General features: G+C 38.2%; 1 protein-coding gene across 1 annotated transcript in view; it reads left to right on the forward strand.

The window, feature by feature from the left end:
* The first annotated feature begins 3515 nt into the window (after positions 1-3515).
* Positions 3516-26236, forward strand: part of fam102ab (family with sequence similarity 102 member Ab) — a 41737-nt gene continuing 19016 nt past the window's right edge. Inside the window, exons 1-3 of the mRNA XM_046839091.1 lie at positions 3516-3695; positions 3975-4042; positions 4143-4433. Of these exons, the coding sequence (XP_046695047.1) occupies positions 4288-4433 (146 nt within the window). The 5' untranslated portion in view covers positions 3516-3695; positions 3975-4042; positions 4143-4287. The remainder of the gene's footprint in view (positions 3696-3974; positions 4043-4142; positions 4434-26236) is intronic.

Genomic DNA, 26236 nt, shown 5'->3' on the forward strand with positions numbered 1-26236 from the left:
TCCGAGTGGGCGGGGCTTCGACAAAAGGAAATGTGACGACTTGCTAAGGAAAAAGGGCGGAGCGCTGGAAACCGGGCGTGATGGATGGCTTGGTTAGCCAATCATATGTTTGCAAAACGCAACCGCCTTCAACCCCGCCCACCCGGCTTTAGTCACGCGCGTGAATTTGCAGGCGGCTTCCGTTTCAAAAAGAATGTATCCGGCATGTGCAGGCTGGAGACAGGAGCACTACAGTACAGTCACGTAGCAAGTGTATCCGGAATATTCATGTGACGAGAGATCAAATCTCAAAATATCAACAAATAGTGCACTATATATCAAATTATATTATAATAATGTAGAAAACTGGTAGGAAAAAAACTCAACAATATTTTATTCACAGAAATACAGAGATAGCATAGTTCATGTGTAGTGCTAACCAGATCTTAATCTTTACTAATAAAATATATCCTAAAAAATAATCATGTAATAATAATGTAGTTTGTGAAAGTAATGTTGTTACACAGTTAAAATTACTAGTCTGTATATATAAAATAAAATAAATGAATATCTGATATCACTATAAATAAAGGGACATATACATATCTGATATCACTATAAATAAAGGGACATATACATATCTAACTTCACTATAAATAAAGGGACATATACATATCTGATATCACTATAAATAAAGGGACATATACATATCTAACTTCACTATAAATAAAGGGACATATACATATCTAACTTCACTATAAATAAAGGGACATATACATATCTGATGTCACTATAAATAAAGGGACATATACATATCTGATATCACTATAAATAAAGGGACATATACAGTACCAGTCAAAAGTCTAAACACACATTCTTCTTCTGTGTTTTTACTTTATTTCCTTATTGTTTTCAACATTGTACATTAATACTGACGACATACAAGATATTACAGATGTTTGGAATTATGTAGCAAACAAAAAAGTGTTAAATATCCTAGCAAATGTTTCATGTTTTCGAGTCCAAATTGTAGCCTCCTTTTATATATTATATATATATATAAATATATATATGTTTTTTTTGTGTTTGTGTTTTTTTTTTATTGTGTGCATCATGGCAGATATCAGACTTGGCCCATCAATAAAACAAATGTTTACTGATTACAAATATTTTGGTCACATATCTATCCAATTCCAGCCTTGCTGAAGCACCCCTAGATCATCACTGACCCTCCTCCATATATTACAGTTGGTGCAGGACACTGTGGGTTGTAGGCCTCTCCACATCTTTGTCTTACCAGAACACACCCGAGTGTCAGGCAAAGCTGAAAACTGGACTCATCAGAAAATATTACATTTTAGGACTTTTTTGTGGCTTTGTATGACTTCAGCTTTGCATGTAGAAGCATGTTTCAAACCTTTCTTGCTGTGCAAGTCTTAGTTTGCCACTGTTGTTGAAGGTCACTTCAAATGATCCAAAATGCAGCTGCACGACTGTGTTCAATCTGTGTTCAATCTTGTGTTCAATCTGCCCAAGTTCTTCCACCCCACCCAACTGCTGCGCTCCCTTCACTGGCTTCCAGTAGCTGCACGTATCAGATTCAAAACACTGATGCTTGCCTACAAGGCCAAAAATGAACAAGCACTTTGTTACCTCAGAGACCTCATCACATCTCGCACTGCACCAGGCTGGCTGAGATCCTCCAGCACTGCTCGACTGGTACCACCTTCTCTCAGAATGAGAGGTAAGTACACTTCAAGGCTCTTCTCTGTTCTGGCACCGAGGTGGTGGAATGAACTTCCCTTAGATGTTTGTACAGCAGAGTCCCTGACTATCTTCAAGCGACAATTGAAGACTTACCTCTTCCTGAAACACTAAAATGTCTAGCACTTTCCAGGTTTGCTTTGTAGAATTCAAGAGTTATATTTATATTAAGTTTGTAATCTTGCGTACCAGTGTAGATTTATTCATTGCTGGAGACTCAAAGCACATTTGTACATCGCTCTGGATAAGGAAGTCTGCTAAATGCCGCAAATGTAAATGTAAATGTCACTTGAGATCAGACTACGGTTCTACTGACCCGTTTTCGGCCTGTTCCAGGCTGAAGCTTTGTTGCTCCTAGTGTCTGTTGCTTGATCTTGTTTTTATGAACTGCTGTCTTTGAAATATTAAGGATAGAAGCAACTTGACACTTACTGAATCTTTGTGCCAGTAAAGCTAGGATTGAACCTCTTTTTCCACTGTTTTTGGCATGTCATTTACCTTTGAAAGACTTCTAGAACTTTTTATCCTATTGGTCACATTGCAAGAGGTGTGTGTTGATTACAGCAGTGCTTTTTTATACTTTTTACCCCATTAAATACGATTGGATTCAGGTGGTCACCAAATCGGTACCTTATTAAGAAGATTGAGGTGCGCTTGTGTATAAATTAAGCAAAGACTGGCATGGAATGCTTGTCATACTCAAAAAGATGCTGATTTAGGAATAAATTGCAGCGGTCTCTTATTTTTTTTCAGAGCTGTATATAGTAAACACACCTCAAGGTGTGTTTAGCGTCATTGTCTTGTTGGAATACGAATTTTGGTCCCACTATGTGCAAATCAGATGGCATGTCACTGCAAAATGCTGTGGTAGCCATGCTGGTTAAGTGTGTCCTCAATTTTGACTAAATCACCAACTGAAGCAAAACACTTCCACACCATTACACCTGGATGCCATAAGTCATCAAAGCTAAACCTATCTAGTTTGGACAATCTAAAACAAAAACATATTCTGGGTTGTTTGTTTCCTACATATCTCCATGTGTGTCCTTTCATAGTTTGGATGTGTTCTGTGTTAATTTACAATTATTTCCCCCAATTCCACATTCCAAAAATTTGGAACACTGTGTAAAATGAAAATAAAAACATAATGCACTATTTATACCCAATCATCTATCTATCTATCTATCTATCTATCTATCTATCTATCTATCTATCTATCTATCTATCTATCTATCTATCTATCTATCTATCGCTTTTTCATTGTTACTACCTGGCCGTCTATGATGACCACTCCCTGTTGGCCACTAGATGGCGGTACAGGAGCTATTTCCATTTTTTTTCAGTTGCTTTGGAGCGTTTCTCAGATCAGACATGAAATTCTCAAAACTACTTGTTGAACCTCCACATCATTTAGTCAATTGTGCTCATCATAAGAACATTTCTTGTTGCTTTGATCAAATTGCGAATGCTTTGGTACATTCGTTTAATCGACTGTGTACAAGTGTCTGCTGTTTCCTACAATATCACGTGTTTATGTCATGTTGATCAAAATATATTATACTGGTTTCACCTAAATAGTCTTAACCCCCAAACAATCTCAGCATCAGGGATCGAGTTTTTAGCGTAACGTTTGAATATAACTGCACTTCAGAACTGGAGTATGCAAATGAGCGGCGTTAGGGAAATAGACACGTCACTGTAGTGGGCGTGTCTTACCCGGGGGCGCTATTTAAAATGCGCCTACTTGCCTACTAGTGAGTGTGTATGCGTGGGCCGCTGCAGTAAAGGCAGCTCGCGCACTCTGTAATAAGGAAGGGTGCAGGGCGCAGGGCGCTCAATGGACGTTAGTCAGAGATTGAACTTGAGTTGCGCTGCTTTGTTGCCTCTCACACCGAGAGTCAGGTAGCTCGTCTGCTAACGTGTTTATTCACTGAAATACGTTAGAAAGAAAGGTTAGTATTTTGTAAGGGTTTTCCGACTGTTTCTTGCGGGACTTGTGTTGGTAGAAACGCTCAAACCCGTCGTGGTTCTTCTCTCCATTGACTGCTTTTCTTTGGTGTCTTCGGAAACGACGGTGTTTTTCTTGTTGGGTGATTTTTGTTTTTTTGTTTTTTAACCATAGTCTCCATTCTGAGCGGGTTTTTTCTTGTATTTAAAAAAAAAGTAGCTCGAACGGAAAAGAATAAGATTCACGAGGTTTCTCGATAACAAGTCGTTTTTGTTTCTCGTAGCACGGAGTTTTGTAGACCTTGGACCAGAGACGAAAAGCAGCCCAGGCTGCACTTTCACCAGCCTTCAGGTAGGTGTTTATTAATAACCCGAGTCATATTAATGCCCCATGGTTTACTTCTACACTTTTATTTTTGATACAGTTTGATTGGTTTTGTTTTTTTGTGCAGTCTCTTCGGGTTTAATATCTATTGGAGATGCTAATCCCAGTCCTAGGCGTCAAGAAGGAGGACTTCCAAGCTCCAGATTAACCACCATTACCTACCTCTTTATTTAACGCCAACCATCGGTTTCCCACTCCAGTTTACAAACACCATGGCTTTTCTGATGAAGAAGAAGAAGTTCAAATTCCACGTCCATTTCACTCTGGAAGAGCTGACGGCTGTGCCGTTCATCAACGGGATGCTCTTCTGCAAAATCCGGCTTCTGGAAGGGGGAGACTTTGTCATATGCTCGTCTAGGTAGGAGAAACGCTTGAGCCTTCATCTTCCATTTAGAAGTCTTTAATATATCTGTCTTTTCATTAAAACTAGATCTTGTGGTCCTTCAGCTAAGATTAGAAGGTTGTGTAGAACTCTGGTATGAGAATTGGATTTTTCTTTAATAAATATTGTCACTTTCATCATCGGTAGTTTTTGTTTGATCTCTTCTAGAAGTGATCTGGATTTTTAGATGTTTCGTGAGAGATATCTGAATTTCTTTTGGTCACTTATATGGATCTTCAGACTCTATTATTTGTATTTTTGATCTTCAATACTAGACAAACGTTACAAATCTGTAACTTTTGATCTTGACAAAAGATATCGTCAGTATCTTGTGGTTTTAGAATTGGATTCTACTTTGCTAAAGTTTAGTGGACCTTCATCATTTTCATCATAATTTAAGATGACTTGAGGTTTCTCACTATTGAAGATAGCCATGCAGATCCTCTGAGATGAGCGCTATTGATTTTAGAGAGGGCTCTTTTGATCATCTGATCTCAATTATTTAGAGACATCTGGATACTTCATTTAGATGTTTGTACCTCCTAATTAGATCATCACATCTTTTTTTTTTTATATCTCATTTAATCTCTTTATCATTTCAACATGGCAAACAGCAGCGTTGTGATACGAGCTATTGATTTCAGAGAGGTGTTCTGATCATATGATCTCATTTTTTTTTTCTTTTCGAGATATCTGGATTATGCCACTTCATTTATGGTTGTCTAGATGTTTGTACCTCCTAATTAGAGAAACCAGAACCTTCTATTATCTATGTAGGATATCTGAATTGTGGCCATTTGATCTCACCTATTAGCAATATCTGGATCTTCTGACCTCTTCTTGAAGTTATCTAAATGTCTTAAAATTCAGAATGAGAATATCTGCATTTCTATTGGTTACCTGATTCGATCTTCAGGCTGTTTATTGTCACTATATTTTGATCTTCACTACCATATATATCTAACATTTGTTCTTTATTTATGAGAGATTCTTCTTAATTAAGTCGACCATCATCATCATCATTTGTAATTAGAGAGTATTTGGAGTTAATCACTGTTGTAGATGTAATGGTGAGATGAGAGCTATTGATTTTTATTGATTGAGGTTTTGCCTCATTTTTTAACATATCTGTATTTTGCCACTTCTTTTAAGGTTGTCTAGACCTTTGTACCTCTTATCTATTTTTTTTTTTTTTTTTTTCTGAGTCAGTCTTTTGCTCACTTATGGATCTTCAGACTCTTTATAATTCAAGTGTTTTGACCTTCAATACCAGATAAACGTTACAAATCTGTAACTTTTGATCTTTATTGACAAAAGATATCGTCTTGCCCCTGATCATCTGATCTCATTTATTTAGAGACATTTAGATATTGTCACTTCATTTAGGGTTATAGAGAGATTTTTTATAGGGTTCATTCATTTAGGGTTGTCCAGACCTTTGTACTTCTTATCTATCTGGGGTTTTTTAGTTTAGTTTTTGAGTCTTTTGGTCACTTATATGGATCTTTAGACCCTTTACTATTTGTGTGGTTTTTTTTTTTTTGTTTGTTTGTTTTTTTTATAAATACATTTTGTAATAAATCTTCAGTACTAGATAAATGTTACAAATCTGAGAAACGAAATATCTATTGGACTGTTTTTGGATCACCAGGCTGTCAATTATCAGTGTGTTCTGATTTTCAGTACTAGATTTATCTGCAACAAAAAATGATTGTTAGAGGTCTTTAATATATATATATATTTAATATATAACTGTATTTGAATTGGATTGCTCTTTACTAAAGGTATCTGGAACGTCATCATTCTCATTATTATTGTAATGAGAGAGTACTTGGGATTTATCACTGTTCATCACATGTTGGGATGAGGTCTATAGATGAGAAGTATCCTAATCACTTCATTTAGGGTTGTTTAGACCTTTTGTACCAGTAATTAGAGAAACCAGTACCGTGTAATAGCTTCTCAAGATAAAAGATTTGGATCTTTTTGTTTGAGTGAGAGAGATCTAGAGTTCCATTGGTGACCTGTCTGGATCTTCAAGCTGTTTATTATATTTATCTCTATCTGTAACATTTGATCTTTATTTGTGAGAGATGTACAGCACTTTGTAGTATGGGAATTGGATTGTTCTTTACTATAAGATAACTAAGATTTTATTGTAATTAGAGGATACTTGGACCTCATCACTGTTGTAGGTAGCTAGGTTGAGATTGGATGATAAATTTTTTTTATGTTTTTGGAGATGGAGATCTTGATTTTGTCACCTAATTTAGGGTTGTTTTGGTCCTTTGTACCTGTAATTAGCAGGACCAGGATCTTCTCATTTCTATTTGAGCTTTTTGAATTATCAGCAGTGTCTGGATCTTGTGACCTATGCTCATCTGCATCTTTTTTATTTTCTGTGTGAGAAATATCTGGATTTATATTGATGTTTTTTTTTTTTTTTCTAATACCAGATATATCTGTAACATTGGATCTTTATTGGTGAGCAATATCTAGATCTTCTGAACCTTTCTATTAGTCAATGAGATCTGAAACTGCTTATCTTTTAAAACCTTTTTTTTTTTTTTTTTTTTTTGCATAGATGATGTTCTGCACACCTTAAATGGCTAAACCACAGTGTTGTCTCACAAATGCACTTGAAATATGTTTTGTTGTTTTGATCCCAGGATTAGCCTGAAGTGAGCTGTTTCAGCTCCTGCTAAGTGTTCGCCTAAATCAGGTGTGTTTTGCGCTGGTGAATTGCCAGACTGATTATCTGGTCTATAATTATCTCACAAGCTGTTCCACAAACCATGATTTGGGGAAAAATATTCAGCAATGCTTTACAGATTAATAACAGAATTCAGAATAGTAGTAGTTATCTTCTATAGATGTTCTAGTCACTTTGGATGTGAGTGATATTTTGACATCGTGTATTAATAGGGTTGATGGTTTTTGGTTATATAAATGCTGGTTACTAGAAGTTTACATTCTGTTGCTTATATGGAATAACGGGTATTTTTACCATCATGGGGTCACTTAAGGTGAACATTTTATATTCATTTTGGGCATTAGAATGTCCATTATGTGCATCTCATCTGAAACGGGGTTTTGTCGCTGTGTGTGGGTGTTTTTTTTCCGATGGTATTTTTGGGCACATGCTATGGCGTGGTAAGCGCTGATTCTCTGGCAGTGCCAGGCACGTTTGTGTACTTGTTGCACTGAACTGCCCCCGTGCATTCATCCTGCACAATGCTGTGTCTGTCTACTGAGTCCAGGCATGTAGGGGTTATGTCCCCATCTCATTACCATTCCTTCAAAAGGGATGGTGAGATGGCAGGAGAGAGGCTATGCAGAGCAGACAGAATGCATGTTGCTTTAGAACCAACAAAAAAGAAGCAAAGATAAAGGCTGTCGGGAGAAAAGAGAGAGACTCGGCCTGAGAGAGAGAGAGAAAGAGAAATGCACAAGAGACTCGAACGATACTATACACAGAGGGCTTTTTGTCCCCTCCAAGACACACTGTTCAGTCTCTTTCTCTTCCTCCTCCCTGGTTCTTTTCTCTCATATTTCTCCTTCCCTCCCTCTTTATCCCGGTGGCTTGCGCTCGCGAAGCGGCCTATCAACAACAGCGAGCTCGGTTTTGTTTAAGGGCGAAGACACGCATGAGTTGACTCGGTGAAAGAGGAGCTCAGCGCTACGGATGAAGACGAAGTATCCGCTTCGGATTTCTTCCAGAAGCCTGGGAAGGGGGGGGCTTGTAGGATGGCGGGGTGACTGAATGGGTTGCAGTTTATGGATCAGGGATGTAAACCCTTCTATAAAAAAGTTACATATCATCTATCAAATCTATGGACACGAAAAGGCTGTGATCCAGATCCAGTAAACTCTTCGAAGCACGTTGTGAAAATAATTGTTTTGTATTGGATTAAACCTCTTTATCTCCCCACCTTTTATTTCTCCTTCCATTTTTTTTTTTAACCACCAATTTGGTCAAATCCCATTCACTATGCGATTTTGGCCACACTTTGGCCGTCTGAGATTTTTTTTATCCTAAAAGAATCCTTTGAAAATATCTGTCTGACATTTAATCTGATCCGTGGTGCAAAAAAGGTTTGGGACCGCTGTTCTAGAAGAATGTACAGTGCATGAGCAGCCTCAGTAGTCCTGCAGTAAGTTTGCTGTATTGATGTCTAGAGCAGAAATTCAACTGAAATTGCATTCAATCTGATACTTGTTTTAACCAAGATCATTGAGTTTTTGTAATTTTTGTAGAAAATTTTTCTACATTCAAGTTAACCTGCAATTTATCAAATTTCTGTTTGATTCCCATGTATTCCCGTTAATTCCCTTAGAAAGTTCCCCGTCTTGAAAATTCCTGGACCCTAGTTTTTACACATGCTGTGCCACAGGGTATTGTGTATTGCCCTGAGGAAAACGCCACCTGCCCTCTTCCTTGTACACAAGCTCCCAGATCCCCACGATCAGCTAGGGTCACTGTGATTGGCTAAGAAGAAAAATAGCCTGTTATCTTGACTTTTCAGATTCAAACTCGATTCTGTGAAAGCTAATTTGTTGCACCACTTTAGTGCAGCAACTCTTTTTTTTTTTTTTTCCCTTTGCTTGCTTCTGATATGACTGTGTGTTTTGGCTGCACCGTGTTTGATCGGCAGCTTCTTTGTCTGCTCTCTTGCGGTCACCGGAGCAGCGCCGTGAAACATGTTTTGCGAACCTGCCGGGACGTCTTTAACTTCATTCGAACTGTGGTTCCTTGAAACCCTTCAGAACCGCCGATGACGGGGTCTAGTGTAATTTTAGCAATCAATGGGATGATGTACACGTGAAATAAGACCAATTAGGTTCCTGAGACAAAGTGCCACAACGTATTTCTTCATCTTTACACTGCAGCAGTTTTCTGACCTGCACATTTTAACCATAGCAGATACTGTTTGAGTCGGTTCCTGTTACCGCTCGCTTTTTGACAGCATTACCTCAGCATCCTTTCCTCTTTCCTCTCTCACTTGTAGTTAATATAAAGCAGATAATGCCCTTTCAGTGTTTGTAAAAAATCTTTATGGTCTAGTTTTGTCATTTGAAGGCTTTTGTCCGGAGCTGAAATGTTGCGTTACATATTATTTCTAAAGCAAAGGAAAATAAATAAAAGGGAAGCAGACCTATAAAGAGTCTGGTGTGCAAGTTTAGCATTGGTATACATGGAGTAAAGGTGTGTGTGTGTGTGTGCTGTAAATTCTTTTTTTATTTATTTTTATTGTGGTTGTCTTGCCAGTCTGACAGGAGGGTTTTGGCTTTGGATGGAGTGATAAATGGATCTCTGTATAAATTCCTTCTAAAATTCAAAGCTGTAGCTTTCTGTGCAGTGTGGGGTTGTCTAGGAAACCTCTGTAGAGTGTGTGTGTGTGTGTGTGTGTGTGTGTGTGTTTTAGATTCTGAATGTCTGAATGTTATGATTCTAGACTGTAATTATAATCAATGTTATTCTGTAGATGCTGCTCTAGAGTATTACACACATCTATCTAATATATTTGTGTGTGTGTGTGTGTGTGTGTGTGTGTGTGTGTGTGTGTGTGTGTGTGTGTGTGTATACACACCCACACAACCAGTGATTCAAGTGTTAAACCACATGTTTTGGTGCAAATATATGAAGGCTGTGTTAGGAAGTGAGCACCGGTGGTTTGGACTGAGGAACATTCCACACGCGCGCACGCACACACACACACACACACACAGGGAGTCATGCTTATGTAAAAGCTTAACGCATTTGCTTTATTGGTTGATGTATCTGGACTCTTTGTGCGTGGTTACTCAAAAGCAAAACACTCAACACTCCCAACACAAACAAGCATCACTCATGATAACTGTTCCAAAAGGGCAACAGGTGCTTGTACTAAACCTGATTGTGTTTTCAAGGTGTGAGGAATTGTAAGTGTGATCAGAATGGATGAAGGTATAGCTCAGGGTATGTCTGGGTCTGGTTTTTGATCAGGAACAGAACTGTACCATGATGATGGAAAATCATAATGAAATTGGTGGCTGAGAAACATCAGTTTGAGATTAGAGCAGAACTGAAGTAGAGGAGCTGCTTATTTAATCAGGGATAACAATATGGTCAGGTCTGTCTGTGCCAGTGTTTTTTATTTATTTTTTCTCTCTCTCTCTCTCTTTTTGTCTTGTTTTCTGTTTCTCTCTCTCTCCCTGTTTTTTTTTCTTTCTCTTTTTTTTTTTATTCTGCCTGTTGTCTTTTGCTGTATGTCTTCCTGTGTTTCTCTCTTTCTCTCCCCCACCTTTTCTATTCTCTTTTTTTTTTTTTTTTTTTTTTAATTCTGTCAGTGTTTTGTCTCTGCTGCTCTCTCACTCTCTCTGTGTTTTCTCTTTGTTTTTTCATTTGTTTCTTCTTTTTATGTTTTGTTTTTCTCTTGCTCTCTGTCTTCCTGTCTGTTTCTCTCTCTCTCTCCCTCCTCTGTGTATGTCTGTGTCTCCTTTGCTCTGTAATTCCCATTCCTTGTCTCTGATCACCGGGTATCTAATGTCTTTCATTTTCTGGATCAGCGAGCTTCTGTTATAGACACAGAGAGAGCGAGAGAGCGAGAAATTAAATTTTGTAAAGAGCAGTGTGAGAATAGAAAGTTGTTCGAGTGCAACCCAGCTCCATAAAACTGGAACAGGGCTGGGCATCTGGCACTGAGATTTAAAGGTTTATAAATTCACACACACACACTCATACCTTATCTGCCCTTAGCGTTTTGCTGATTTGGCCCCTGCGGTGTTGTGAAAAGCCCATAGCCTTCCCTTATCTCTGTCCTACAAACACAAGTGCACATTATCCTGGCCGTGCTGCACACCGCCTGCCCTACAGCTGATTATCAAGAATGTTGGGAAAAACATCTGACGCTTTAACAGGCGCTTCTATAGCATGTGTGTGTATATAGACATTTATGTGTTCATTTGTTAACGTGTGTGTGTGTGTGTGTGTGTGTGTGTGTGTGTGTGTGTAATATCCATACCTCAGTTTTTAAGTAATGGTATGACATTTTTTCAGTAGAGTTAGGGAGAAGAAATGCAAAACATAAATTGCTTGTCGTTTTTATTTTTAAAAGCAGTTTATTATTAACATTTCTTTAAACAATTTTAGTTTTTGTTAAAAACACTGTTTAGTTGTGAAGATCTAAGCATCTGAAAAATAATTAAATTTTGTATAATAATTAAACGATATATGCATAAATTAAATATGCAAGCATTGAACGTAGTAAAGCCGTCTAAGTAAAGGTCATCTGATTAATCGATTAGCAAAATAAACGTTCGTTGCAGCCCTGGTCTGAGTAATGGCTTCTAATTGTGAAGTGAATAGAAAGAGAATGACCAAACACTGGAATATCCTTTTGACCACTGAAACCCCCCCCACAAGCCATGAACAACACACACAAGCAATCACAGCTCTGTTTCGGCTTGAGGAATTTGACCTCTCGGGAATAGCAATTAGTGAAGCTGTTTTTTGTTCCTTTTTTCCTTTTCTCCAAAATTCTGTCTCCAGGTTTGGTTTTAACAAACCCATTAGTCAATTCATTTTTATTTGTATTGTGCGTAAAAATGAACATTGTCTAAAACCAGATTTACACAGATAATACGGTGATAAAGAATAAATAAGATGCTCTTTTTATAAGTGGAAGTTTGTCCCTAATGAGTGAGCCGGTGGTGACTATGGCAAAGAAAAACCCCCCGAGATTGCATAAGGAAGAAACCTTGAGAGGAACCAGACTCGAGGAAACCCATCCTTATCTGGGTGGCAACGTATGTCAGTTTATTACAGCTAAACGATGTTGAGGTGTGCAGTGATTCTGATCAGATGCAAACTGTAGTCCTGAGTCAGTGTAGCAGACTGTTGACATTAACTACAATCCAAATCCTCAAAGCTTCTTTTCTTACTTCGTAATTTCATGGATCCCCAGGTCGTTTATTTAAAACTATCCACAGATGCACGGAGTGGCCTCCAATCGAAGAGAACACCATCCAGAGGCAGGCTGGGATGAAGCAGATCCGAGAAAAGAAAGTGGCAGGAACAGTAGTCACTGGTACTTCAGGACACTGTGCAGTTGAGGACTCTTGCAAGACTCGCTATGAACACTTTATATCCATGATCCCTCCAGATTCTCCTTTACATTAAAAAAAAAAATCTACTGATGAAACACTTGACTAAATATGTTTTCAGCCTCGACTTTAACACTGAGACTGTGTCTAAGTCCCGAACACTAGTTGGAAGGCTGTTCATAACTGTGGTGCTTTATAAGAGAAAGATCTGCTCCCTGCTGTAGTCTTCATTATTTGAGGTACTAATAAATAGCCTGCACCTTTTTGATCTAAGTGGGCATGGAGGATCATATTGGTACAGAAGTTCACTCAGATACTGGAGCGTGAGTTAAGTGCTTTATACGTCAGTAGTACATCAATGAGAGATTTAATGGGGAGCCAGTGTAGACTGATTAAAACAGGGTTGATGTGGTCATATTTTCTAGATCTAGTGAGGACTATTGCTGCGGACCTGTGCTGCTGGTGCCCCTAAAGGTCTAGTTAATTTCGTGTGCCTCAGAATTGTCTCCTATAACCAGAGCTCTTTTAGGTTTCTCAGCAGGTGCGTCACTGAGGAGAGTAGCCATAGTCCTGGCAACTTCTCGCGGAAAAGATCGTGTCGATTGGTTTCTATACACACACTGCGTGAACCTTTTAAAGCAATACATTTGTGTGTCAGGGTTTACTGAGCAGTATAAAGGAGTGTTTTGTTTTTAGCGTCTTGTTAGTAGAACTATGCTCAGAGTTAATAGCTCAATAATAACCCCGTTCCTTTGATTTTTACTTGGTTTTATTCACTAAATGCTAAGAATACCTCTGAAGGCGTGTAGATTCCCTGTAAGAGGCACAATTACTCATTATTTTGTATTAAAAGAGAAATGGTCTCAGAAATATTGATTTCACTGCAAAACAAAAAGAAAACCTTTGGACCGAATCATGTGAGTTATTTCATAATATTTAACAAAGGAAAGCATGTCCATGTTTTGGTTAAGCCTTTTGTAAGGAGATTGTTCCTGTCAGGACAAAGAGCTTTTTCTTGTTTATTAGTATTTGACAAGCTGCATTTATTAGCTTTGAGGGAGAGAGACCGTTAGGGGAACAGTTGTAATTGTGAAAGTGGTATTAGGAACTTGTTTTGCAGACACTTCAGAACATCATATACATCCTTTAAATGTAAATATGTAAACGGATGTAAAGTGTCATGTGCTAAAAAGTTGCTGTGGAATAGGAAGAATGAAAATTCTCTGCACAGAAATACTCCATAAAAAGATTTTCTAATACAGTAGTTTTATATCACAATATAAAATACAGCATTTAAGTAATTTAAAAATTGTTCATTTAAAACGAATATAAAAGTATAAATTCTTATTCCTTTATATATGAAATGAATTAATTTTGTATTATAAGGATAATACTAATTTATTATAAATATTTTCCAATAATGATAAATGTATGTCTAACAATGAAAAGAGGGGGGAAAATTTGTTATAAAGTTAAATGTAGTTGTATTACAGAAACCTTAAATCAAATGTAAAGAACTTGATATGATTGTTATAAGATTATATTTTAATGAAAGAAAAAGGTCTACAGTATCTCATGAAAGCTTATAGAGATGGATGAGCTGGTAATATCAATGTTTCTCAATGGCTTGAACCAGTTTCAAATGTCGCCAACGGCAGTAACGCGGAAGTAAATCTTCCCAAATCACTTTTTTTATGAAATATTTAAAGTCTCAGCTGAACATGGAAACTAAATATAGCACTGAGGTAACAATTCTGAACCATACACTGATTTATTCCCAGACCAGACTTAAATAACCCCAAAACTTAATGGGCCTGTTTTTTTTTTATTTTTTTATTTATTTATTTATTTTTTTGGACCTTTCTGATCCATCTTTATCTTCTTGATTGAGTTCTCTTCAATTGGAAATGGTTGGAGGATGGTTCCACCTGAGCATGAGGTTACTGTTGAGGGTTAAACTCAAGACTGGACTGTAATTTTATATAAAGTTTGCTAGAATGGGTTAGGGCTACAATTGGCCGGAAAAGTTTGGGAACTACAATGATTGTGCATTCATATTCATTCCCTTTTGAGCCTGGTTTTGCTCCACGTTTTTTTTCTTTGTTTTTCCCCCTTCCCGTCATACTATCTCAGGGAGTTTTCTTCTTGGCACGGTCACCACTGGCTCGCTAATTAGTAATCAACTCGTAGGGACTAATTGATGATTCTGGAACTTATGTTCACATTCTGTGAAGCTGCTTTGGAACAATGTCCATTGTCCAAAGCGCTATACAAATAACATTTGAATTGGATTTTGGTTGTGTTCAGCCTTAACTGTTTAAAGACGTCAGATATTTAAAGCGAAACAGCTGGAGTTCTTCCGAAGAGCCAGCGTTTGCAAACGCAGACCTCTGTTTAGTTGTTTAGCAGTCTGCCTTATTTCTTTCCTTCCCTCTTTTTCTATCCATCTTCCACTGTAATATGGGGCTGTTATTATTCCGAATAAAGAAAGAGAAACTTGGATAAAGCTGAGGAATCCGAGTCTGGAAGCGAGCACCGAAGAGAAGTAGGTTAATCGTAGTCCCGGGGGAATAGAAAGAGAGAAGAGGAGTTTCAGTCATTTCAGCTTTAACGCAACGTTTGACTCTTTCTACAGGCAAACGTTTTTCTTGTTACACTTTGAGCTTCTTGCTGGACCCTGTTTGCAACACACAAACAGACCGTTCTCTTCCTTCTGTTGTGCCTCTACATGCTTCTTTTGCTCACTCCTGGGTTGCGCAAAGGTCAAAGTTCAGAGGTCAAAGTATTCCATGTCTCGAGTGTGTGTTTGTTGAGTTGTGATCCTAGGTAACCCTTCCCCCCATTTCACTCTTCCAGGACCAGTTTAAAGGAACAAGCTGGCATTGTTCAACTTGAACTCTATCCACTGTATGTACAGGTTCCTCAGGCAAGAATCGGAAGTATTAAATGGAACTGAAAGAGAAACTGAATGTTTTTTTTTTTTTCCTTTAGTTCAAAGTCACTAATAGTGGAAGGGGAGAATTTTGTTAATGTTTATGCAAAGCAAATTTGTTTGATGCTTTTTATTATTATCATTATACAGTTCTGAATATCATCAGTTCTGAATGTATGTAATTATTTGATCAGACAAGAATTTCTAGTCCTAATTTTATTTATTTTTGCCAGTATGGGTGCAAATATTTGGGTTTTTGTTTAAATCCATGCTGAACTTCTCTTCTGTTACTTTACTTTAGATTTCTTTATTTAGCATTTTTTTGTTTTTTAAATAGTTGCTATGAAAAGCTCACCTGTGCACGTTGAAGTGCTCAGGCTGCCAAGCTTACTCTTTATAACATATGATGATTTTTAAACTAGTTTTGAAACTTAGCTTGGATCTGGTAGGGTTGTAGTGGAGAATGTGTTTCCAGCTGTGGGTAAAACCCACAGAGGCTCATCACAGTAAACATACTGTGTAAATTCAGGTGTTTTCCATCACCCAACTTTGTCGGTATTTACACTATATATTGACAGTAATTCACACTATATGGCTAAAGGTTGATGGATACCTGAGTCTAAGGGTTGCACGTGTTTTTTAAATCACACCCTATTCTTTATATAGTTCCTATTTGCTGTTAGAACTTCCACTCTTTTGGGAAGATGTTCCACTAGATTCTGAAGTGTTTTTATGGAGATTTCTGCTCATTCAGCACTAGTGAAGTCTTCTACTGATCTGCGTTGCAGTCTTCGATCAAATTCATCTCAAAGGTGTTCAGTAGGGTCGAGTCAGAGCTCTTTAGCAGGCCACTCAAGGTCTTCCACTCCAACCCATGTAAACCATATCATCTTATAGATGGTGTACAGGAACATTATCATGCTGGAACAGGTTTGGGTCTCTTTTGATCAAGTGAGGGGAACGATTAATGATGCCACAGCCAAAGACATCCAATGTTGTTTGCCTCTAACTTTGTGGTAGCAGTTGGAGGCAGGCTGGAAAAGCCAGGTCTCCCAATATTTTTTTTCATATTGCGCACAAGTGTAAATGGTAGTAGAATAAGTTTGCGTAGCAGAACATAAATTCTAATGTTTATTAATTGAGTTCTTGCACTAGATTTTTCATGACTTTCTGTCCAGGAAAATCATCCATGCTAATCACATATAAAATGTAGTTTTAATCTTTTGAAAAAGTCTTGTTCACATTGGTAGAAAGGGGGTGTGTGTGTGTGTGTGTGTGTGTGTGTGTGTGTGTGTGTGTGTGTGTGTGTGTGTGTGTACCCTTGAAAAATCCATTAGCAAATATCAGCGTGTTATTGCTGAATAATTATCATATATCAGACTTTTCCATCAGTGGCTGTAGATTTATAGAACGTTAGCTAGGATTCTATTATCTTAGAATTGTTTTTATGGAAGTATAAACTTCCTGTGAGTCATATAAATCATGAAATCCGGTTGTTCTGGTCACTTCTAAGTGTGTGTGCTTATGAATGAGCGAGTGTGTGTGTGTGTGTGTGTGGGAGTGATCGTTGTTTATGACTACCATGATATTAAAATCCTTTTTCCTGTAACTCAAGTAACCTTTAAAAGATTTTGTGGATTATTTGAGTGCGTGTGTGTTGGTTGGGGCTGGCCGATTGTCAGAGAGATTCAGACTGAAACCAACATTGAGACAGCTTGGAATATTTGGAAGAAGCCAGAGTGCATGGTGGAGAAGAAGAGATTGAGCTCATGACAAATGTACAGACTTCTCTGCTTCCACCTATGCGATCTCAAATACATCGCCTGGTCAGGGTTTTTTTATTTGGTTTGGATTGTTTTATTTATTTTTGCTGTACATTTTGTGTACAGTGTGCTCTTCGCTCTAGATTTCTTTCGTGGAGTTCCAGGTCTATCGCTCTGATCTCCGAGAGTAGGATTGTAGGCAGACCGAGTGTGGGGGGGGGAAATGCAGATCACAGTTCCTATTCCTACACAGTCACAGACTTGTTTCCTGACCGCAGTGGAAAGTGATTGGCAGGTGTGTCAGGGACTCGTTCTCTCCGCTTTTAACCTTAATGGATAGTAGATTGGGGGCAGGAGTAGCTCAGTGGTTACGACCTTTCAATCAGAAGCCCAACATCTTGAGTTTAAATCTCAGCACCACCAACTGTTGGGTCCTTGTACAAGTGCTTGGTTGCATAAATAAGAGAATTGTAATTGTCGATTTGGATAAGGGCATCTGCCAAATGCCGCAAATATAAATATAGATTGCCATAAAGGTGTTTTTATAAAAAAAAAAATGTTTTAATTGTTAGCATGGCAGAGTGGCGCTTTAATTTAATTTTTTTTTCCCCCATTGTAAAAATCTTGCTCCTGGCTGTTCTCTTGACCAGGGTAGGTTCCAGGCCCTAAACCAGCATTCCTGGTAATGGCTCCAATCCACATGAGTGAGTGAGTTAGTAAATGAATGTGTGCATGTGTGTTGATTAATGCTAGATTTGCTAGCTAGCCTTATAAGACTGCTGAAGTGTGCTTCCCAGTTTTATGTTTTCAAGGCCCACGACTTATGGAGTGATGTCTGTAATGCATTTAATTACCTTACAAAGAAATAGACATACGAATGGACCCAGTGGTGGACAATAATGAAGTAAATGTAATGCGTTGCTGTACTTAAGTAGATACTGCCAAGCGTCAATCAAAACAAGTTCAAGACAGAGTGTACGCTCGACCCTGATTGGTGACTTGCTACTTATCACCAACATACAGTTCAACAGCAAGTAGAACATTTTGGGAAGAATAAATGATGGAAAGAAATTCCTGATTCGAACTCGCCACAACACTCGTGGCCTAATTTGCATGTTTTTAAGTAGTTGAAAAGAAGGATTTGGGCTCATAATAATTTTAGGATATCAGTGTTTGACTCATTAATAATTTTCTCTTAATAGATTGATGTGCTAAGAGTTTTTATTTTTTTCATAAACTGAGTTGATTTAAGCAAAGTGTCTTGTGACAAAAATAAGTGGAACATTATAGCCATAACAAATCAGTTCTTTGGATACTTAAGTACATATAAAAGCAAATACTGTTGTGAAAATTTAAATCAAGGACTTTTACTGGTGTAATATTTTGTCTCTACTTTAACTCAAGTACTTAGTTTGTGTATTCCCTCCACCACTGAACAAACCTCATGTCAAAATTCGGAAATACTTGCCTCAAAGCACATTGTTTTTCATATAAATAATCATAAAACAATCCTTTTTTAACTAATGGCTTTTGCAAGTTGGAGACACCAAACAGTTTTCTGAGGAAACTGATTTCCTCCCAGTTTCAGTAAGTGAATTTATCCTGTGGTTTTTAGCTCTGCAATACTGGTATCTTGTTAAACAATTATTTTTTTCTATTCTCCAGTCGGGGTAACATGGAAATAGCTGCTTTTGTTGCAGATTATGCAAGTAACTTGCTCATTTGACATGAATAAAGAATATGGTGTCACTTCCTGTAGACATGTGCGAATAAGTTTCCTGCATCACTTCTGAGAACATTTGGCATCCAAATCTCCCCCTCCCCCATTTTATATTATCAAGATCCTCAGCTTAGTCACAGAAGCTTTCTGTCCTGCTTTTAATTGAAAGCAGACCGAAACCTTCGAAAGAATGTGTGAGCATTTTGAGGTGAGAAAGCAATCAACACATTCCTGACATAATCAAGCTCACGGTTGCTATGTTATTCTGCCAGTTTGCAATGTACGCAGCAGCTCAGGGGTGTGTATGAGTCACGACGAGCTCGGTTGACATTTACGACAGGGACTCAGGGATTTCCATGGGCACAGATAAACACATACTCGCACACCCTCTCCAACAGGCATAGAAAAGCCATTCATCATGACGTCGTGATCTTTTGCATTGTGGACGATCTTGCACATTTAGCTCTGAGAAATCAAGTGGCATAACCTATTATGGTGTGTGTACATTTGTGCCCAGACTTGTCTAGTGTTCTAGAAAAATCTGACGAGGGGAAAAAAAAAAGTAGGTCGTGTGAAAGAAGCGTTTCGGCTAAGATCAAGCCTGATCAGCCTGCACCATCCTGCATTGGCAGTTTGAGGTTTTGTTGTTGTATCTACCCCAGTTGTCAGGGTAAAAGCTAAGGGGGGGGCCCCTGAAATTTGGCGACTCATTTTTCCCAGCACAACTACAGCTATTAGTAATCAACTGTGATGGTCAACAGTGAATATATGAATCATTAAAGTTTCCCAAATAAGTTTTTGCCAAGTCCCGCCTACAAGCCAGCTTTCACCAATCGTACGGCAGCTGCATCCAGAGATGGCAAAAGTACACACATTCTCTCAAGTAGAAGTGCAGATGCTTATGTTTTTAAAGACTCTGGTAAAAGTTGAAGTACTGACTACACTTTTTCACTTAAGTGAAAGTAAAGAAGTTTGAGCTCTGACACGTACTTAAGTAAAAAAGTAGCCTTTACTGCTGCCTGTTTTAGTGTCACGTTGGTAACTGAACCTTACATCATATTAATATATTGATATAAATGAATTTCAAATTGTTACATAATGAATGTATCGAGGCTAAACATCCACCATATAGAACACAAGCAGAGAAAAGATGATGGTGATCAGGAATGTCTCTGTTCTCACTGACTCCCTCTGTCTCATCCAGGTTAACACCAGACTCCTTGTTGCCTTCTGCCGTGCTCGTTGTTAACTTTATAGGCTAGCCTACATCTGTGGAAATGATGCACCAGTGGTAGGTTGAAAAAGCTGCGCAATGACTACAAATCGGTCGATTTGAGGAGAAATATTGCTCATGTTACCAAATAGATTAAAGTAGTGAAGTAATGAGTTTGAAAATGTAAGAAGTAGAAAGTACAGATATTTGTGTAAAAAGGTAGAGTGAAAGTAAAAAGTTGTCCGAAAAAAGAAATAGTGAGGTACTGATACCAGGAAAAAAAATCGACTTAAGTACAGAAACGAAGTATTTGCACGTTACATCCCACCTCTGGCTGTACCTCAGCCCAAGCAAGGATCGTGAAGGCTACCAGAGGCATCTTTCAAGGCTTTTCCACACTATTGCTCATGCTGGGGTTTTGCATTTAGAGGAAAGCTACTGTCTGCCCTAAACACAAACTCAAAAATGTATGCTAAGTGCTTCTTTGATTGACAGGGGCAGAAAGAAGTGCATCCCTTCTACCCATATCACATAGACGATTTATATATATATAATTTTTATTTATTTATTTTTTTTTTAAGATTGGCTCCTGACTGCAGCTGGCTGGAAAATCGTCGGGATTTGAATTTACAATAGTGCAAATACAGAAATTTTTTTTTCCTATTTTTGCTCTGGAGTTGTGATTAATTAAGAATCTGGGCATGAGTGCCATTGCTTTGAGGGATTTCCCAGAAACGCAACAATCCTACCGTCTCGTGTGTGTGTGTGTGTGTGTGTGTGTGTGTGTGTGTGTGTGTGTGTGTGTGTGTGTAAGAGCATCTTCTGCTTTATCACTGGCTCTGGAACGAGCGCACTTGGTTTACATTTCCATTTCTGTTAAAGTACACACACTGCAAACTGTCTTGGCTTTTATGACGGACCTTTAGCAGCGACTCCTTAATCTTCTAGCACGCTTGTTTATTGGAATTGCCTCTAAGCCTCTCTGTAGAATTCTAGGCAGCAATAAGTGAGAGATGTAGAAAGGGTTTCGATTCGCAGCGGGTTTAGTGCTTGAGCTTGCGCGAGACGTCTGCATACAGGTCTATAAACAGCAGCGAGAGGATGTAGCTACAGTCGCAGACTGAAACTGGAAGAGGTTTTAGGTCATGAGATGTACCGATGAAGAGAAGGATGCGTGCCTAAGCGTGTGTGTGGTTTCTATGGTTTGTCTTGTAACTGTGCTCACGCCGATAGTTTGCAAAAATGTAAGCGTTACATTTGCATAGTCGTGCAATGGAAAGGAGCAAGGTTGCAATATGTGAAAGTGGCTGCAAGTGTGTTTCTCTAGACAAAGGTCAAATATAAGCATTCACATGTTCCTTTTTTTCAAATTTCACAATTTTTCGAGCTTGTAATTACGTAATTGTATTTTAAAGGGCCGATTGCCGACACTTGGGACTCCTTCCACGATTGTCCTACACCTCGTTGTGTAAACCTTTTTTTTTTAATCTTGGATTAGCCTTATTTGGAACATCTGTCCTGCAAATCCCAGCAATTGAGGCTATAGCATAGGGCGGTTTTTTTTTTTTCAACCAGGCGATAAAGGATAGTTTTGTATATCAGTAAGTAAAGGAGAACAATTCTTTGTATTTATAGATTTTATCTTTATGACTCTACTTTGATTCTCTTTCATTCCATTTTTTATTTTTATTTTTTATTATTATATTAACTAACTAACATAGCTCAGTAGTGTGTGTGTGTGTGTGTGTGTGTGTGTGTGTGTGTGTATGGCCAAGCCTTCCTTTGTTTCCATTCTAGTTATTCATTTGCACCATGACGTCTACAGGGACATGTTCCTGGTTTCTCACATGACTTGTTGGAAGTTTTAATGGAACCGCCTTCATTCCACAAACAAAAAGAACATCACTCTTCCCACAGCTGCAATTCTACATCTCAGGATTTTAACATTGCGAGATAAATTTGGCTCATATCCCGGTTAGTCCGACGCCTCTGCCTGTCTTTGTTCCTCTCAGTTACAAGGAGAATGGCTTTAACCTTTAGTCTAATAAAAGAATAGATCGGATAGATCAGCTGCGTATTAGGTTCGATCCCAGACTTGAATTGAAGACTTTCTTGAATCCGATTGGCTCGGAGGTGTAAACAGGCGTGCCAGGCAATGTGATTTTATATAAACCGATAAAAATATGTTCTTAATTATTTAATTTTTTTAAGGTAATAAAGCCCTTTTTGTGTAGGATTTTTTAATTTTTGTATTGTTGGATCAAGTCTCCAATGTAATTGTCCACCATGAGAAAGTTTGGATTGAAAGTTCATGAGAAAAGTTCAGGATCGAACGCATCAAGAGGAAGAAAAGGGTGTAGTGAAGGAACGACCGTTCGATGCTGTAACAGGGTGTGTGTGTGTGTAGATATAGAGATATAGAGATATTTGTATGTATGTATGTATGTGTGTGTGTGTATATATATATATATATATATATATATATATATATATATATATATATATATATATATATATATATATATATATATATATATATATATATATGAGAGAGAGATAGAACAAGAAATGCATAAAAAAAAAAGTGTGATGTGTTCATGTAGCATTATAAATTGTATTTATTTCCAAAGGGCAGTGCGTTTTATGGTGGTAAGAGCAACTTGATTATTTTCCACCAGGTGCTTTATTATTGGGTGAGAGTAGAGTGAGAAGAGAAGGAGAAATGCAGGTTAGTGAGAGATTTGAGAAGTGAAAATTTAAGTAAAAAAAAAAAAAAAGACTGGTTCTTTTAAACAGTGTTTTTGGAGCAATGCGGTTCATACGAGTTCTTGAATGACTTCTGATACACGCACTGCTTTTTGTCAGAATTTCGTCCCTTGGCCGTGGCGAATCCGAATTATTTCGTAAACCAAAATAGTTTTGATGTACATTTGTGAACTTACGCACGCAACATGGATGTGTGTGTTTGTTCGTCACACATTTACAGCCGATCCTCTGCATCTTTTATTCCGTGACTGCAGTTAAATTTCCAATTTGTCACATTCAGTCTCAGGTGTGGCAACCTTTTATTGAACCTTACCGCCGAGACAGGATACAACTTACAACATACTCAATTACACCCAGTAACTGATTGTCAGGATCAGGATGGATCATGGAAACACGTGAAAACGGGCACACACATGCATTCACTAGGGGGGCATGTTATCTTGACCAGTCTGCCTACAAGCCTACAGGCATGTTTTTAGGATGTGAAAGGAAACCGGAGAAGACAAACATGCACACAGAGAGAACACACACAGAAACTCTATACGGACAGTAACGTGAGCTCGGGATTGAACAAGGAACCTTGTTGCTGTGAACCAACACCACCACCCGCTGCACCACCATTTATTTATATTGCATTCTTTTTAATCTGAAAAATCTTTAAAAATTAAATGCAGGATAACTGCATGAAAATGTCGTATGTATGTTTGTGTACACATATACACAATATGGACAGTATTGGGACACCAGACTTTCAGCCGTACGTGTTTTTTCCCTCAAACTATTGCACAAAAGCCAGCTCCTCACCTCACCTACATCACTACCTGACCTTACTTTAACCCCTGTGGCAGAATGAGCGCAAATCTTCACGCGCACACTAATAAATCTAGTGGAACATCTTCCCAGAAGAGCGGAGACAGCAAATGGGGACTAAATTTGAGATTTTCTGACATTCTTTTATTGGCGAGGACTCGCGTGACACCCGCAGAACCCGGTACAAACATGTATACACACTGGCATTGGCTCCATGTGGGCAGTGTTACTTGAGTGTCCTTCACTTTTCTTTCCTTCTGCTTGTCTTTCTCTGAGTCAGCACAGGTGTAATCTAATCTCGGTGAACAGGGGACCGTTTGGACACATTTTGTTTCTAGCTCTGTGGTTCTTTCCTTTGTGAGTGTGTATAACGCATGACTTTGTGGTACTTAATAAGGGAAGATTATTTTTTTGTTTATCTGCTGATTTTGTAGGGATTTTGATATGCATTTGTATAGAGTTTAAATGTAGGTGTTATTGTTCGTGCTGCGACTGTGTGGTGATTGTAGGTCATTGTTTTGATCCAGATAGTTATAAATCTAGAGAAACAGATCATATAACCACCAAGTATTCTTCCTGGCCTTTTCTTCCATTAAATAAACGGGTCAGTTCATGAAAAACGTTCAGTTTTGCAGCTATATCTTCCATGATGCAATTAGTTGACGTTTTATTTAAACTTCATCATATATTTAGGGATCATTTATTGGTTGCTCTCTCACATTAAGAAAACATTTTTTCTGAAATCCTGACTATAAGATTCATATATACTTTTCGAACATCCCATTCTACATTTGTTGTCATGATGATTTCCTCCAATCTTCTAGAAACATGTTGCACTAGATATTGGATTGTGCTTGTGGAGATTTGTACTCCTTAATCTAATAGTCAGGTAATGATGCATTGTAAGATGAGGAGGCATGGGGTTACAGTCAGTGTTCCAATTCAGCCCAAAGGTGTTCAGTAGGGTTCCATAGCAGACCACTCAAGATCTTCCACTCACGCATGTAGTCCATATCTTCATTGCACTTTGTGCATATGGGTATTTTCCTGCTGGAACATGTTTGGGTCTTCTAATTTAAATGATGGAAAAATGTCATGCTACAACATCCTAAAGGCACTTGTGGGCCCCCATATGTACCCCAATTTATCCCAGTACCTTTGTCTATATTCAGTAGTGTAGCTGCATTGGAATTATGAAGTATTTAAAGCATTTAACAACAATTTCAAGTGCTCTTGAAATCAGAATCGTGTGTCCAAGGTTTTTGTCCCTGTCCCTTAGTGTTATGGACACCACTACAATAGTATATTTTGTCCCTGTAGTTTGATCTTTCTCTAGAAAATGTTAAGTTACTGAATTCACCAGCAGGTCATGGAGTCCTATTGCTGTGAACTTGGAGAGCTCAAGCTCTGGAATGACTGGCATGCTCTCTCCCAGCTCATGCCAAGTGGATCTGCACTGAAATACTCAAGAGATTCCATACCATGGAGCTGCAGTGTAGAGTCTTTTTATTGCTCACTACATGATGGAAAAAATAAGAAGGGGCTAGAGATCATTAGAGTGAAAGGGTGTATGCATGAAGTATGTGCTTTGTTTTCCTTGATCTCAATCAGCTCCCAAAGGAGTCATGGCTCAAATCCAAAACTTCACAATATCATTATCAGTTCGCATTCCTGAGATGAGCATCATGGGATGGCCATTCCAGAGTTTGCTTTCTTTCTTGCTGTCTTTCTTTTCTTTTCCTTTAAATAAACCCAGCAATTATTCCTCATCAGTGAAGCACATTCATGATGAGTTACTCTTCATAGAGAAAAAGCGTCCTCACACATTATTAATGGTTAATATGGCAATATTTCCATCAGCTCATTTCTACAATGCACTATTTTTAGATTGCGCTTCAATTCGGGATTTCTTGGAAGCATATCGTGCGTTGTGGACTGAAACGTATAACACACGCCTTATATCAAAGAATGTTGGCTGGAGCTGCCAGAGACCGAGTCAGACCACCCTGCAAACCCTCGATGAAAGATTACCATTATTAGATACAGCATTCCATCGGAGAATATTCCGGCACAGAGGGTGGGCTCATGCCCATCCATTTTAGGCTCCTTTTTTCTCCCATTTTACTACATCTTAGCTCAGTTTTTATAGAACACAATAAATCAAGATGAAGACGAATAGCATTTGTTTTGCATCCATAACTGCTAGTGTTGTATGTTAAGATTAAGTAGACAGGCATAGCATATACTATTGTTATCTGATCGTCCCCCCCAGATTTCAGGCAGAGGTCCCAGCTCTGACCGATTTCTTGTGTTCTCTTAAAAGCTCTCTGATGCAACCTGAAGTAAATGTTTAGACCTTAAGTAGTGTTTTTTGCTACGACTGAAAGTGTATTTACAAAATGAAGTACACCTGCACTGGCTTAAGGACATACTGACGTGTGTGTGTTTGAGGTTGTGGTTGTGTATATTTGTTTAACTAGCATGTAGATT

Source organism: Silurus meridionalis, chromosome 25 (assembly GCF_014805685.1).
Source record: "Silurus meridionalis isolate SWU-2019-XX chromosome 25, ASM1480568v1, whole genome shotgun sequence".
Taxonomy (NCBI): Eukaryota; Metazoa; Chordata; class Actinopteri; order Siluriformes; family Siluridae; genus Silurus; species Silurus meridionalis.